General features: G+C 40.1%; 1 protein-coding gene across 13 annotated transcripts in view; it reads left to right on the top strand.

The window, feature by feature from the left end:
• CHD6 (chromodomain helicase DNA binding protein 6) overlaps window positions 1–15,761 on the top strand; it is a 202,143-nt gene that overhangs the window by 164,931 nt on the left and 21,451 nt on the right. For all 13 annotated transcript variants that reach the window (XM_072735839.1, XM_072735842.1, XM_072735833.1 and 10 more), the window contains 3 exons: window positions 650–710; window positions 13,803–13,863; window positions 14,558–14,774. In XM_072735839.1, the coding sequence (XP_072591940.1) occupies window positions 650–710; window positions 13,803–13,863; window positions 14,558–14,774 (339 nt within the window). The remainder of the gene's footprint in view (window positions 1–649; window positions 711–13,802; window positions 13,864–14,557; window positions 14,775–15,761) is intronic.

The following is a 15,761-nucleotide window of genomic DNA, read 5'->3' on the forward strand; positions in this document are numbered from 1 at the left end:
AGAGATTCTACTGCCTCCAGGACCTGAGCTGCAATGATAAAAATATTTGAGACAGGAACACTTCAAAGTCAGTTTGAGGACAAATCATGAAAAGGATAGGCATCAGCAATAGTTAAGCCCACAGAAAGTGTTAGGCAGCTAAGCTTGAGGTAGGTGTCTTCAGGGAAAGAGTAAAATCCCCTCCCTTACTGGCAATAGCAGCTCTGCTTCCTCCTGAGGAAGGGACTGCCACCAAATGAAGCATTCTGCCTGAAGCTTCACTCCACTCTTGGGGGAAGGGGAATGCTTCAGGACTGGCCGGGTTTGCAAAGGCCTCAGTCTCTGGAGTCTGTTCTTTTATCAAAGGCCCATGTTCAGGTAACTCTCAATGGGCAGTAATGACCTTGCCCATGACAGTGTCACTGTCAGACAGCTGGCCTCTGAACTTATCTGAGTAGATCATGAGTCTCTTGCTGAAGTCTTGATTGAGTGGAGGTCCTTGCCTGTAGAAGTTATAACGCTGGTAGAAACCAAGATTTTGGGGCCTGTGAGAAAAAGGATCCTAATTTTCCTTCTGGTTAGTGCTTGGGAGGGTGCTTCTTGCAAGCATTCTGGTTGCAAAATAGTTCCTAGGTGATGCGTGGTAACTTTTTATTTTGCTTTTATTTAGAGGCAATATGGATAAAGAAGACAACACCGAAGACAAGTTAGATGGCCTACAGAAGCAAATGGTAAGTCACATGTGCTGTGTCGAGAAAAATCCCCCTCTTGGCAGTCAAGCTTGAGCTTGATTGCAATGCTGCAGTTGCATTGCATTTTCCCCAGCATTTTATTATAAAATTGTCAGCATACAGACTGCATTGCACTTGTATTCTAGTCAAAATTTTGATTTTGGTATAATTGCAGATTTTAGATGCAATTGTAAGATAAAACAGAGTGATCCCCTGTGCCTTTTATCCTATTTCCTCCCATGGGAACATTTTGCAAAATGATAGTACAGTATCACAACCAAGATACTAACATTGTTAGAGTCAAGATACAGGATGTTTCTGTGACCACAGAGATTCATCATGTTGCCCTTTATAGCCACATCCACTTTCCCCCCTTCACCTCCTTTTTTTTTTTTTTTTTTTAAGATTTGTTATTTATTTATTTATAAGAATACGCAGGGGGGGGGAGAGAGAGAGAGAGAGAGAGAGGCAGGCAGAGACACAGGCAGAGAGAGAAGCAGGCTCCATGCAGGGAGTCCAACATGGGACTTGATCCTGGGTCTCCAGGATCACGCCCTGGGCTGAGGCGGCGCTAAACCACTGAGCCACCCGAGCTGCCCTTCACCTCCTTTTTAGTCAGAGGCAACCACTAACCTATTCTCCACTTTTATAATTTGTTATTTTGATTATCTCTTAAGATTATGTAGTAATAATTTAAGAATATATATTATTAAATGGAATCATAACAACAAGGGGCCCTTAGGGATTAGCATTTGTCACTCAGCATAATTCCCTATAGAGTGTTTCAGTCTGTTTTCTGTAACAGTAATGCCCTCCTTTTCATTGCTGTGTAGCAGTCCTTGGTGTGGATGTCCAAGTTTGACCGTTCATCCATGTGCAGGATATGTGCATTGTCTCCAGTTTTTGACTATTACAAATACCTCTGTAAACACTTGTGTACAGATTTTGCGTGACCACACATTCCCATTTCTGTGAGATAAATGTCCCTGAGTACAACTGCTGGGTCATACAGTTGCTACATGTTTTACTTTTTTTGAAAAACTGCCAAGCTATTTCCACCGTGGCTATACCCCTTCACCATTCCCACCAGCTGCATAAGAGTGATCCACTTTCTCCTCATCTTTTGTTAGCTCCTGGTTATGATCTTAATCGAGCCATTCTGATATGTATTTAGTGATACCTAGTTGTGGTTTTATGTTACACTTTCCTAATAGCTAATGATGTTTAAACATCTTTTTATGGGTTTAATTGCCATCTGTAAGCCTCTCCAGTGAAGCATTTCCTCATGTCTTTTACCCATTTTCTAATTGCATTGTTTCTTTGTTTTCCTGTTGCTATTTGAAAGTTCTTTAAATATTCCAGATACCAGACTTTTGTCAGATATATGGTTGGCAAGTATATTCTTCCACCTATAGTTTATCTTTTTATCCTATTCACATTATCTTTCACAGAACAACGGTTTTTAATTTTGTAAAAGTTCAGGTACCAATTTTTTTTTTTTATGGGTCATGCTTTTGGTTTTAAGTGTAAGAACTCTGCCTATCTGTGGATCTCAACAGTTTTCTTCTGTGTTTTCTACTAAAAGTTTTTTAGTTTAACATATAAGTCTGTGGTCCATTTTGTTAGTTTTCATGTAAATGGAGAGAATTAGATTAAGGTTCTTTTTTTAACCTGTTGCTGTCCAATTGCTCTAGAACCATTTGTTTTAAAAAGTTCTCTTTTCGGGGATCCCTGGGTGGCACAGCGGTTTGGCGCCTGCCTTTGGCCTAGGGCGCGATCCTGGAGACCCGGGATCGAATCCCACATCAGGCTCCCAGTGCATGGAGCCTGCTTCTCCCTCTGCCTATGTCTCTGCCTCTCTCTCTCTCTCTGTGACTATCATAAAAAAAAAAAAAAAAAAAAAAAAAAGTTCTCTTTTCTACATTGAATTACTTTTGCACCTTTGTCAAAATATCAATTGAGCGTATTTGTGTAGATCTATTTATGAGTTCTTTACTCTGTTCCTTTGTTCTGTTTGTCTACTCCTCTGCCAGTAGCATGTAGTATTAATTAATGTAGCTATATCACAAATCTTAAAATTAGGTAGACTGATTCCTCCCACTATTTCAAAATTGTTTTAGCTTTTGTTCCTTTGCCTTTCCATATAAATTTTAGAATACTTTTATCTTTATCTACAAAAGTTCTTGCTGGGATCTTCTAGGAATTACATTAAATCCGTATATCATTTTGAGGAGAATTGACCTTTACTATATTGAACCTTACTATAGATCTCTATATATTTCGATTTTGATATCTGATTTCTTTCATCACTATTTTATAGTTTTTCAGCACACAGTTTCTTTTTTTTTTTATGATTTTATTTATTTATTCATAAGACAGGCAGAAACACAAGCAGAGGGAGAAGCAGGCTCCCCATGGGGAGCCTGATGCAGAACTTGATCCCAGGACCCTGGGATCACGACCTGAGCCAAAGGCAGATGCTCAACCACTGAGCCACCCAGGTGTCCCCAGCACATAGTTTCTGTACATGTTTGTAGATTCATATCTAAGTATTTCATTTTCTTTGGTGTGATTGTAAATGGGGTTCTATTTCTGCTTTATCTTATATCCTGCAAACTTGCTCAGTGCAATTTCAATTTAAGGTATTTTGAGATTTTCTATATCAACAACCCTGTGTCATCTGCGAAGACGGGTAGTGTTATATCTTCTTTTCTAATCTGTATGCCTTGTATTTCTCTTTCTTGCCATATTGTACTGTCTAAAACTTCCAGGACTGTGTTGAATGAATGCTGAGAGCAGACATTCTTGCCTTTTTCCTGATCTCAGGAGGAAGACATTCAGTCTTCCATCATTAAATATAATGTTAGGTCTGAGTTTTTTGTAGGTGTTTATCGAAGATGCGACATTCCCCTGTATCCCTAGTTTTCTGAGAATTTTTATCATGAATTGATGTTGAATTTTGTCAAATGCATTTTTTGCACCAATTGTTATGATCATGTGGTATTTCTTATTTAGCCTATTAATATGGTAGATTACATTGATTTTCAAATATTGAATCAGCTTTGCATCCCTGGATAAACTGGGATAAAATCCACTCAGTCATGATGTATAATTCTTATTGTTGAATTCTATTTGTTAATATTGTGTTAAGGATTTTTAGATCTATATTCATGAGGGATATTGGGCTATCTATAGTTGCCTTTCAGTACTGTCTTTGTCTGCTTTTGATATTAGGGTAATGTTAGCTATATAAATAAATTGGATATTCCTTCCAACTATTTTCTGATAGAGATTGTCTAGAAGTGGTATTAATTTTTTTAATGTTTAGTGGAATTCTTCAGTGAAACCGGCCTGGAGATTCCTTTTTGAGATAGTTTTTAAATTATGAAACCAATTCTCGATTTTATATTGAGTAAATTGTGATAAGTTTGTGTTTTTCAAGGAATTTGGTCTATTTCATCTAAGTTGTCAGATTTGTGTGTTGAGTTGTTCCATTGTATCATCTTATCCTCTTGATGGTCACAGAATTGTAGTGCCATTCCTGTTTCCTTCTGGTGCTGGTCATTTGTATCTTCTCTCTCTCTCTCTCTCTCTCTCTCTCTCTCTCTCTTTTAATCTGTCCTACTAGAGATTTGTCTACTTTATCTTCTTGAATAATCACCTCTTTGTTTCAGTTCATCATCTTCTCTTTTAAATTTCATTGATTTAGAGGCGCTTGAATGGCTCAGTCAGTTGAGCATTTGCCTTCAGCTTGGGGTCCTCGAAGCAAGTCCCACGTTGGGCTTCCTGCTCGAGGAGCCTGCTTTTCCCTCTTCCTCTACCTCTTCCCCTGCTCATGCTATCTTGCTCTGTCTTGCAAATAAATAAAATCTTAAAAATTAATAAATTTCATGGATTTCTACACTTTATTATTCCCTTCCTTCTGCTTGCCCTGGTTTTTCCTTTTCTTTTTCTAGATTTTTGGAGTGGAGCTTAAATTACCATTTTGAGACTTTCCTGCTTGTTTCGTAGATACATTCAGTGCTGTAAATTTCCCTCTCATCAGTACTTTAGCTACGTCCCACAAATTTTGCTATGTTGTATTATCATTTTCATTCAATTTAATGTATTCTTAAAAAATTTCTCTTAAGACTTCCTCTTTAATCCATGGATCATTAGACATGTATTATTTCGTTTCCAAGTATTTGGAGATTTTTCTATTATCTTTCTGTTTTGTCTTTCTAGTTTGATTCTGTTGTGTTCAGAGAACAAACTATTATTTCAGTTGTTTTAAATTTGTTATGGTTTGCTTTGTGGCCTAGGACGTGGTCTGTCTTGATGTATGCTCCATGGGCACTTGAAAAGCAATGTGTATTGTGCTGTTGTTGGGTACAATTAGGTTGACATAATCGCATAAATGATCATGTTGGTTCATAATGTTGAGTTCTGTATCCTTGCTTATTTTCTGTCTGGTTGTTTCATTAGTTGTTGAGAGAGGAGTGTTAAAGTCTCCAATAAAATTATCAATTGGTCTGTTTCTCCTTTCATTTGTATCAGTTTTTGCTTCACATATATATATTTTGCAGCTCTGTTGTTTGGTGCATACACATTTAGGTTTGTTCTTAGGTAGATTGACTCTGCTATCGTTATGTAATGTCCATTTTTACCTCTGATGGTTTGCTCTGTTCTGAAGCACACTTTATCTCACATTAATATAGCTACTTCTGATTTCCTTCCGTTAATGTTTGCATCTTAGAACTTTTTTTATTCTTTTACTCTCAGCTTTCTTTTATTGTTATACTTGAAGTAAGTTTTCTATAGACAGCATAAATTGGGTCACAGTTTTTAATGCATTATGCCAATCTCTGGTATTGAGTTGGTGTATTCAGCCCTTAATATTTAGTGTAATTATTCAGACAGTAGGCTTAAGTCTGATATGTTATTATTTTCCGATTTTTGATTATCTGTTTTTTTTCCTGTATTTTCTCTGGGTTACTTGAACATTTTTATGATTCCTTTTTTCTTTATCTCTTATCTATATTGTTTTTTAGCAGCTTTTTTGGTGGTTCTTCTAGATATTTTATTATGTATACATAAAGTATCACAGCACACTGGTATGATCATTCACCAGTTCAAGTGGAGTATAGAAACCTTACTACTAGTTTTATCTTTTTACCCTCACCTCATTTTTAATATAATGGTCTTAAATATTTCTTCCACATGTATTTAGAACCATATCAGACAGGATGCCTGGGTGGCTCAGCAGTTGAGCACCTGCCTTCGGCCCAGGGCATGATCCTGGAGACCAGGATTGGGAACCACATCAGGCTCCCTGCATGGAGCCTGCTTCTCTCTGCCTATGTCTCTGCCTCTCTCTCTCTCTCTCTCTCTCTCTCTCTCTCTTTCTCTGCGTCTCTCATGAATAAATAAATAAAATCTTAAAAAAAAAATATCAGACAATGTTCAACTTTTGCTGCATGTATCAGTATAATTTAGAAAAGTGAAGAGGAGAAGGAGAGTCTCTGGTATTTACTTGTATTTTTGTTTACTGGATTCTTTCTTCTTTATGGTGTTCCAAGGTTTCTTCTTTCTGTTTAGAGAAATTCCTTTAGCCGTTCTTTTAGAGTAGCTCCAGTTGACATTTCTCTTAGCTTTTCTTTGTCTGAGAATGTCTTAATATCCCATTCATTCCTGAAGGGTATTTTCACTGGATACAGGATTCTGGGTTGACAGTTCTTTTCTTTCTGATGAGAGATTTGCTGTCATTCAAGTTGTTTTTCCCCTGTAGGTAAGGAATCATTTCTCTCTTGCTGCTTTCAAGATTTTTTTTCTTTTTATGTTTCAGAAACTTAACCATGGTTTTTTTGTGTGTGGATTTCTTTTACTTCATCCTGTTTGGAATTTTCTCAGATTCTTGAATCTGTAGATTTAAGTCTTTTGCCAAAGTTTGGAGAGTTTTCAGCTATTATTTCTTCAAACCCTTTCTTTTCCCCTTCCTCTGAGCCTGATATGAACGTTAGAACTTTTGTTACAGTCTCACAGGTCTCTGATACTCTATTTTTTTTAATGTCTTTCTCTGTTGTTTACATTGGGTACTTTTTATTTTTCTGTCTTCCAAGTTCTCTGATTTTTTCTTTTTCTCCTGCATTCTGCTGTTGAGACTGTCCATTAAGATTGAGTTGGTTTTTGTCTTTTTTTTTTTTAAGATTTTAGTCATTTATTCATGAGAGACACACAGAGAGAGAGAGAGGGCAGAGCCATAGGCAGAGGGAGAAGCAGGCTCCACACAGGAAGACGGATGCGGGACTTGATTCCAGAGTCCTGGGAGACCAAAGGCAGATGCTTAGCCACTGAGCCACCCAGGTGTCACTGTCTTGTTTTGTTTTTTAAGGTTGTTTTTGGTTACTTTAGTTTTCAAATCTAAAATTTCTTTTTGGTTCTTTGTTTCTTTGCTGAGATTTTGTTTTTTCATTTGTGGTGAGCATGTTCAGAGTTGCTCAATGATGAGCAACTTTAAATCCTTATTTCAAATTCCAAGATTTCTGTCATTCAGTGGTAAGCATTTATTTGTCTTTTCATTCAGTTTGATATCTTCCTGTTTCTTAGTATGATAAGTGTTTTTTTTTTTAACTGAAATCTGGACATTTTGATATTTTATTGTAAGACTCAGGATCTTAGTTAAAAGTTCTGTTTTTGCTGACTACCTCTGATGCCTCTCTTGCAGGGGAGTGGGGTAGGGGCTGGGTACTACCTTGTTGCTACCAGGTCGGAGTAGAAGTTCACATTTCCATCAGCCCCCAATGATACTTGAGGGGAATGTTTCTCATTATCGCTGAACAGGAGCGGAAATTCAGCTCCCCCATGGTGTTTGCTGACACCGTGGGTGGAGATGGGGGGAACTCATTACTTCTTCTCAGGGATGAAAGTCCCAGCTCTCTACTTGCCTTATTGATACTACCCAGCAGGGGCATGGGGTGCCCTGTTACAGCCTGGTGAAGGTAGAGGTCTAGATTCTCCACTTGGCCTTTGCTGGCATGGATTTGTTGAGCTAGTTTTTTGTGTTGTTGGGCTGGAGTATAGTGGTTATTGTCATAACATTTTGTGTACTCCTAACCTGCTTTCTTCCTGGTCATTTGCTAAAGAGAGCAGGCTTTTGTGGGGGTTGTTTGTTTGTTTTGTCTGCACCCTTTGGCATTTCCATAGCCAGCTTCTTTTTCTCCAAATCTAGGATATATGGGGTCAAAAAGAAAACCCATGGAACTCACCACTGTGTCATTCCTTAGGTCCCAAAGTCCCTAGTTGGTTTGCCTTCTCTTCACCTTTCAGAGTCTTCTTTTGTCTGTTTCACATACAGAGTCCAGAGGTTTTAACTGTGCTTAGAGTAAGAAATAGGGAAATGTGCATGATCCCAGAAGCAGAAGTCAGCATTGCATGTTATGAATGAGTTTCTGGGGCTTTACATAAGCAGACTGAAACCTTACCAGGGCCCCAGCACCATTTGACCACACATGTTCTCTGGCTTTGAGTTATGGAGCAAATGAATCTGGTAGAATTCATGGATTCTAAATCCCAGAGGTTACTGTACAGTTTTCCCCAACTGAGTTCATCGCCAGGATCTCTCATCCTCTCGTCATCATCACCCAAAAGTTTATCAGTTCTTTTCTTTTGGTTCTAATTGGGAGAATGTGTGGTATTTACTTTGGCTTTTATCAGCTCTGATTCCTCTAACAGTAACAATGACATCACTTCCCCTAAAGTAAGAAATAATTATTATTCAAAGATATGTTTCCGTATCTCCCCATGGTTTGAGAAGCATTGGATTGAAGCAAGTCAGTGTGAAACTTCTGACCCTGACCTAAAGGAAGTTGGGTTCTGATGTCGACAGTTGAAATCCAGGTTCTGCCATTCCGGTCCCTAAGCTTATCCTGTTACTCCTTTTGTCTGAAATTTGGGATGTGTTTTTCCATAGACGGAACTCAAGTACCAGAGAAATGAAAGTAGTACCTTATACTTAACAGAACTTTACTCTTTCCACAGCACCTTTTCCATTTGTTTCCATCGATCCTCACCTCGACTAAGTACAGTAAGCACTTCCAGTGTCATTGCTCTCATTGAAGGGCTGCAGACACAGGCTCGGGGACTTTAAAGGGCTTTGTCAAATTCTCACAGCTACCAGAGGATAGAGTTCAGGCTAGATATTTTCTAGACATTCTGGTATTATGTTCTCTAATGAAGTATTATTTTCATAGTCAAGGAAGTAGAAAGTATTTCAGCTGCACATACATGTCACTTCTATGGAAAGGCAGCCACATACCAACTACAGGCCAGCCCGACTCTGAAAGCTGTTCACAGTCAGGTTTATACACTTAACTGATCCGTCTTTGATCTCAAGAGATCTGGGCACCGAAGGGGTTGTGGCAGAATCATAAAATAACTCATTTCCTTACAGTAGGGTTAAATACCTCCGGAACTACATTTTATTCATTTATGAAATTAATGCCTGTATTATTTATTTTGATTTTGAAATTCCAAAAACCTGGGCTATAGAATATAATCAAAAGCAGATGGAATGGGAATGGGGAGTGGCTTCTCGCAGATTTTGAGGTAGACAAATTATAAATAGATTAAGCTTGACTTCTAGTCCATGTGTTAAAATAACAAATGTAGAGAAATAGCCAACATTTGAACCCAGTCTGCTTCCCTCCCATCCCATAGCTCCTACCCCAACCCCAGAGATACTGGTTGGGTATTTGCTTCTTCCAGTTCTATTCTTAGGCAGATCAGCAGGCAGGGTTAAAGATGCCCAAAGAGCCTGTTTCATCTGTAACTAGGCAAATTCCCCTGAATTAAACAGACCTGGGCACAGACAGGGGAATGGTTAGTAGATTGGCACAATCCCAGTATTGCAGAGAGCACTAACACGTGTCTGAATGGTCTCTGAATGTCCTATCCCCTCTGCAGCCTTGCTGTCAGAGGTCATTCCAGGTAGGTTTAGGTAATTCTGGGAGTCTGTGGAAAGAAGAAAAACGTGCTGGGTTCCAAGGAAACTTCCTTACACTGTTCCAGAAATCTAGCTCCCAGTGAGTTTCCTAGATTCTGTTTAGTTTTCTTCTGGTGCAAAGAACAAAACTGTTCTTTCTCTCCTCTCTGATAGGATTTTAAATTCTTGAGGCCAGCTTGCTACCTTCATGTCTTTAAGTGTCTTTTCGGGTGAAGTACCCCTAGTTCCTCTGCCTTTCTATATATTGCATCATCTCCATATCCTCACTGTTCTGCTGCTGCCTTTCAGAGCTCACAATAGTTGTCCTCTTAAGATGTGTGGTTCAGAGAATCAGAATGTCAGAGTTAGATGGGACACTTGAGATGATCTAGTCTACTCCTTTCCCCCACCCTCTCTCTGTTCTAATACCAGTAGAACTTTGGTAAACAGTTACAGATTTTGCATTGCGGTTGGAGGCAATGAATATGCAGAGACTTTCTAAAACAGTCTAAAAGTTCACTTGTGTTGGAAATAGTCTGAAGCCTTGAATTGTAAACCAAATCTCTCTGTATCAAACCTGATATGATATAGAGAGAGTAAAAGCTCTTTTAACTGAAACAGTGGTACTAGTGGCCCACCTTTTACAAGTACCATCACATCTTCTAAATTTTTTTTTTTAATTTATTCATTCATGAGAGACAGACACATAGAGAGAGGGAGGCAGAGATACAGGCAGAGAGAGAAGCAGGCTCCATGCAGGGAGCCCGATGTGGGACTTGATCCCGGGTCTCCAGGATCAGGCCCTGGGCTAAAGACAGCGCTAAACTGCTGAGCCACCTAGGCTGCCCCCCATCACATCTTCTAATCAGCATGTCATCCTTGCTCTGCAGTCATGCCTGCTATAGGTGCTCTCTGAAACAGAAGGTCTGTAAATGGAGGGTGAAGTCAAAGCCAGAGTGAACTTGGAAAAACTCTTGTGAAAAACTTAATACCTAAAATGGTCTAAATCTCATCATAAGAAAAATTCAGTTAAGAAGTGAACGGTTATTCTATTCTTACAAGTTCAGAGTTTGAGGGTTTTCTAAACTCAAATAGTAGTAATATTTGAGTGTAAAGTACTTCTAAGCTAACAAAGCATATTTCCTCTTCAGTTAGGCATTATTCTTATCCTATTCTAGAGAGAAGGAAGCTGAAATATTCTATTAGCTTCAAAAAAAGTCCTACTGGCTAGAGGACACAAGAGCAGTGTCTCCCCTACTCAGTCTTTTTTTACGCCCTGTGATCTTTCCATAATAAAGTCCTTGAGTTTTACATTAATGACAGTTGGTGTGGGCAGCCCAGGTGGCTCAATGGTTTAGCGCCGCCTTCAGCCCAGGGCGTGATCCTGGAGACCTGGGATTGGGTCCCACATCAGGCTCCCTGCATGGAGCCTGCATCTCCTTCTGCCTGTGCCTGTCTGTCTGTCTGTCTGTCTCTCTCTCTCTCTCTCTCTCTCTCTGTCTCTCATGAATAAATAAATAAGATCTAAAACAAAACAAAACAAAAAACCACAGAGCATCAGACTGCAAACCACTTGCATGCTCCAGATAGAGAAATTGCTCCCGTGTGCTCCCATGTAACCAATCCGTTTCCTTTGTGTTGTTGTTGTTCTTGTTGTGTTTTCAGTTTCCTTGGTTTTGAGGTTCTTGTGGTCAGCACTTCCTGAGACCCTTCATGCTGAAATGACAAATTCACACCTCCTCTAAGATGCATATTTCTTTCCAATCAGTTCATAACCTGGAAGACCAAACAATGAAATAGTAAACATTAAGCTGCATACCTCAAATGCAGGGTTTTCTGTGTGCTTCCTGTGTCCCCAGCCTGCCACTACAGCTGCATGTAACACGCTCACTTTACGTTGATTATTAACTAAGGTTATGACATCTTTTTCACTTGGGCTATGAATGAGCCAGGTCTTCTCCATTCTGTCATTTCAAGAGAGAGGAAGTGCTTCCAAGAGAGAGCAGGCAGGGAAAGACACTTGCCGATACCAGGATCTCACCTTACTCAAGGGGCTGCCTAAGGCTATTCCTGTTAAAAACTGCAGCAACAGAAACTGTTAGAGGGACTGGAAGGGAAACCTTCATGTCCTGTGTCTGCCTCACACCTAGCTGAGAGCTGCTGTGTGGATCTGGGGTGCAGGGAAGCCTGAGTTAGCCACCCATCAATGTAATAAGGAGCGGGGTGGCTCTGGTGCCTCAATGCTCCATTTGGTAAACTGTAGAACATTTCTCAGTCTGAAAGTGTCTATAATTATACATTTCAGCATTCGAAGGATCTTTGTGGATACTGTAAGGATACTCAAAAATGTCCGTGGCAGGAAAGGTTGTAGGGCATGGTTGGTAGTTTTTTGCTTACTTTTTAAACTACCTAAATAGTGGGAGAAGATGAGGTGGCATAGTTAAGTGCCACTCTAAAATGGTACAATAGATCACACTGAGGATGCTAGCTCCTCAACTTAGATGGCAGGAAACCGTTTGGGCTGAGGGAAGGGGATTGAACCCGGTGTTCCCCAATTCTAAATATGTTTCACTTTCCAAAACAAAACTTCGATTCAGACTCTTGTTTGGCCCTTTTTAGGATGTTTGAAGTGTTTGAAAGTGTAAGCTGTCATCAGCCTACTGTGTCTGAAACCCAGCTCTGCCACTTGATAGGTGAAAGACCTTGGATAAGTTACAGAACCTTTCTAGGGCTTATTTTCTACATCTGTAAACTTAGGAGTATTATAGTTTCTACCTCGTGAGGTGATTCTGAGAACTAAGTGAGATAAGCCACGTAAAAGATTTCACACAGTTCTCTATTATCACTATTTTGTAAGAAAGAAAACGTGCCCCTGCTCCTCTCTGCCATTTCACGGTTTTCTCTTTCAGCCCCTTCCACGGTATTAGGGGCCTAAGAGAATGGTTAGAATTTTGACTATTGCCAATCACAGGTGTCTCTCCATTCCTACTGAACCCAGATTCCTGGTCTCTGGGCTGTGTGCACTCTTCTAGGAGACATCAGATGTTTTTTGTAAAGGCCCAGATAGTGAATATCTTGGGCCTGGGGCCAACACACAGCCTGTAGCATGTTCTTTTCACTCTCCTGTTTCCCCGTTTTCTTCTTCCCCTTCCTCTTCTTTTTCTTCTCTCCTACAAAGGTGTGAAAAACTGTTCTTAGCTTGAGAGCCACATAAAAACAGCCTGCAGAGCACAGATTATTGATCCTTAGTCTCATCTGACTCTCCCTAATATGGCCAAAGTCTTTTTTTTTTTTTTTTTTTTTAATGGCCAAAGTCTTGAGTCCTGGGATTATTCTCTTCTGTCGTTCAAAAGATGCTAATCAAAAGGACAGTAAGTTTTCATGTTAAAAATGGAGTCCAGTCAAAAAATAGCACATTCTTCTCCCACCCCTAAACTCACCCACGCACCTTATATATAAAGAGCTTTCAGAGTTCCCTTCCTGAGACCAAGAAAGGGTTTGTAAAGGAATCCACTAGAGCCAGTTTGACTAACGCTCCAACTTGGATAAGCTCTGTGCCTGTGAAATTACTCCAGATTCATTGGAGCCTCAGTTGTGATTTTAATTTTAAATTCCTGGGGGTTTTGCACCATCAGGTCTCATGTCTGGAGCAGTCACGTTTTAGGACAAGAGCATCTGTTGCTGTGAAGTAAGCTAACCGTAATGAACATGAACATGATACTTTTTCACAGAAAAAAAAAAAAAAAAAACCCAAAACCTAAAATGCAGGCACAACCTTTGTGAAATGACAGTATTAAATTGCAAGAGAGGATGGTAAAGCAAATATTTAAATTCACAGCTAAAATAGTGCTTGTAAAATATAATTGCCTGGGAGAGCATGCCAGCTCATCGTTCTTTCAGCTAATTCTCTGCAGACAGAATCATTCCATACAGTTTTAGTTAAAAATGCTTATTTTAAATAAATTGCTTTCTGGTTCTTTTAAAACTGCACAAGTAAGCTTTTTATTGACTGGATGATTTAGGTCTTCAAGGTGTTCATGGTTCAGGAGAGAGCTCCTGCTGTATGGTGGCTGTCTGAGCTGGCTTGTCCTGGGCTGCAGTTTTGCTGATGGCATGACTTCATTTGTCCCTAGGAGAGCTCCAGTGATGGAGGTGATGGCATTTTTGGCGAAAAGAAAGATGACAGCCGGGCAGGTGAGACTGTGTCCTTCTGAAGGCAAAGAAAAGTAAGGTCCCTCCTTGTAGTTATCCTGGAGCTTACATGTAATAGAAATGTGCTTTTTTAAGGAGGGTCTTTTAAAAAGCCAAGTTGACCTTCATCAAACTCTCCTGGAGTCACACACCGAGCTTTACTGTGGCTCTGGCAAGCTTCCGCCACCTGTTGAAATTCAGAAGTGAGACCAGTGATACCTGAGGTCAGGATGGAGTCAGAGAAAAAAGGAGTTGTTTCATTGATTTATTATTTATGTAATTATTTGGGGAGATGAAACGTTAGGGAGGGTTGGTTTGATGTGGCTTGTTTTTTTGCTTGCTTTTTCTGAATTCAAATTTAATAAAGTCCTTGGCATTTGGAAGACCCAGCTACACAAAAGCCCATAGTTCTATCTGGAGAAGGCCATGGGGGGTCTGCTTGTTCCCATGCCTTAGCACAAGGTCCTCAGATTGGTTCTGCCCCCAGGGACAGATGCATTTTTTTGTGAGAGATGACAGAGCCATCTATAACCTAAAGGTGTTTCTAAAGCAGAATTTCAGCCCTTCCAGCTATGCCTAGCTCCTGAACTGAATGACTGGGTCCTTGAGTCAGCTGTGTTTTTATTAAAAAAAAAAAAAAAGCCACCTTTGTTTTGGTTCTGTTTGTAAATACTAATATCCTCACTGATGTTTGAAGCCCAGGATGGCTCCGACCCAGACAAATCACCCTGGCCAGTTTCATCTGCTCTCACGGCTCGTCTCAGGCGTCTGGTCACCGTGTACCAGCGCTGTAACCGCAAGGAACTCTGCCGACCAGAAATCCTAGGACCAGGTAACCAAGGATACTGGGTCCAAGAAGAGATGTTCAGGAGAACCTCAGAAATGGATCTCATCAACAAGGAAGCTCAAAAGAGGTAAAAGTCAGTGACCATAGGGCATACAGAGCTGCGAGTGAGTAAAGGTTGACAAGAGAGTGCTGAAGATAGACCAAATGTACTTAATGTTCTCGTTGTGAAGTTAGGGGGTCTCCAGAATTAATTCAGTCCAGCCTCCAGTGATGGTGTTGTCGTGCTGCCTGAGAAGTTGATGAGATCTAGGAAACCCTTTTATTCACAATTCCCAGAATTCTGTGATTTTCCAACTTGAATCCTCTTCCTTAGGTTGGACCCTAATCCCTGGAAATGTTTAAAATTAGCATATGTCAGACCATGTTTGGTTTTTTTTTTTTTTTTTTAAGATTTTATTTATTTATTCATGAGACAGAGAGAGGGGCAGAGACATAGGCAGAGGGAGAAGCAGGCTCCCTACAGAGAGCCCAATGTGGGACTCCATCCCAGGACTCTGGGATCACAACCTGAGCCAAAGGCAGACAACCAACCACTAAACCACAGGTGCCCCTAGACCATGTTTTTTAGCACCAAAGTGAATAGTGTGCATTGAAGCTGCCATATTATAGCTACTAGTTCTTATCAAGCCTTTGAGAGCACCAAGTACTATAAAATGCCAGCCCAAAAGGAGAGGATAAATTATCAGGAGTAACCTGTCCATCTGAGAGTTATCCTAAAAATGGCGACAGAAGGACCACACAGGCTAGGAACAATGCCACCAGAAAGAAACAAAGCTGTAGTTCTTTGAGACTTTCTATCTATCCTTCTGATGCAACATCCAGTGAATTAAAAGAATGCCAAATAGAAAAAATAGCAAATCCACTTCTGTGTATACCTTCTGGCTTCATGAAATTTGGTAATTCAGAGAAAATATGTCTCCCATCTTGCACAGCTCCGAAGAAAAGAACCTAAACCCTTCTGCTCTGCTTCTCACTCCTTCACTGAACCTCTCATCCTACTCCTGACCTGGACTCCCTCTGGGGATGTAGAGTACGGTGCCCCAGAACCCCTCAC

The sequence above is a fragment of the Vulpes vulpes genome, chromosome 14 (genome assembly GCF_048418805.1).
Source record: "Vulpes vulpes isolate BD-2025 chromosome 14, VulVul3, whole genome shotgun sequence".
Classification (NCBI taxonomy): domain Eukaryota; kingdom Metazoa; phylum Chordata; class Mammalia; order Carnivora; family Canidae; genus Vulpes; species Vulpes vulpes.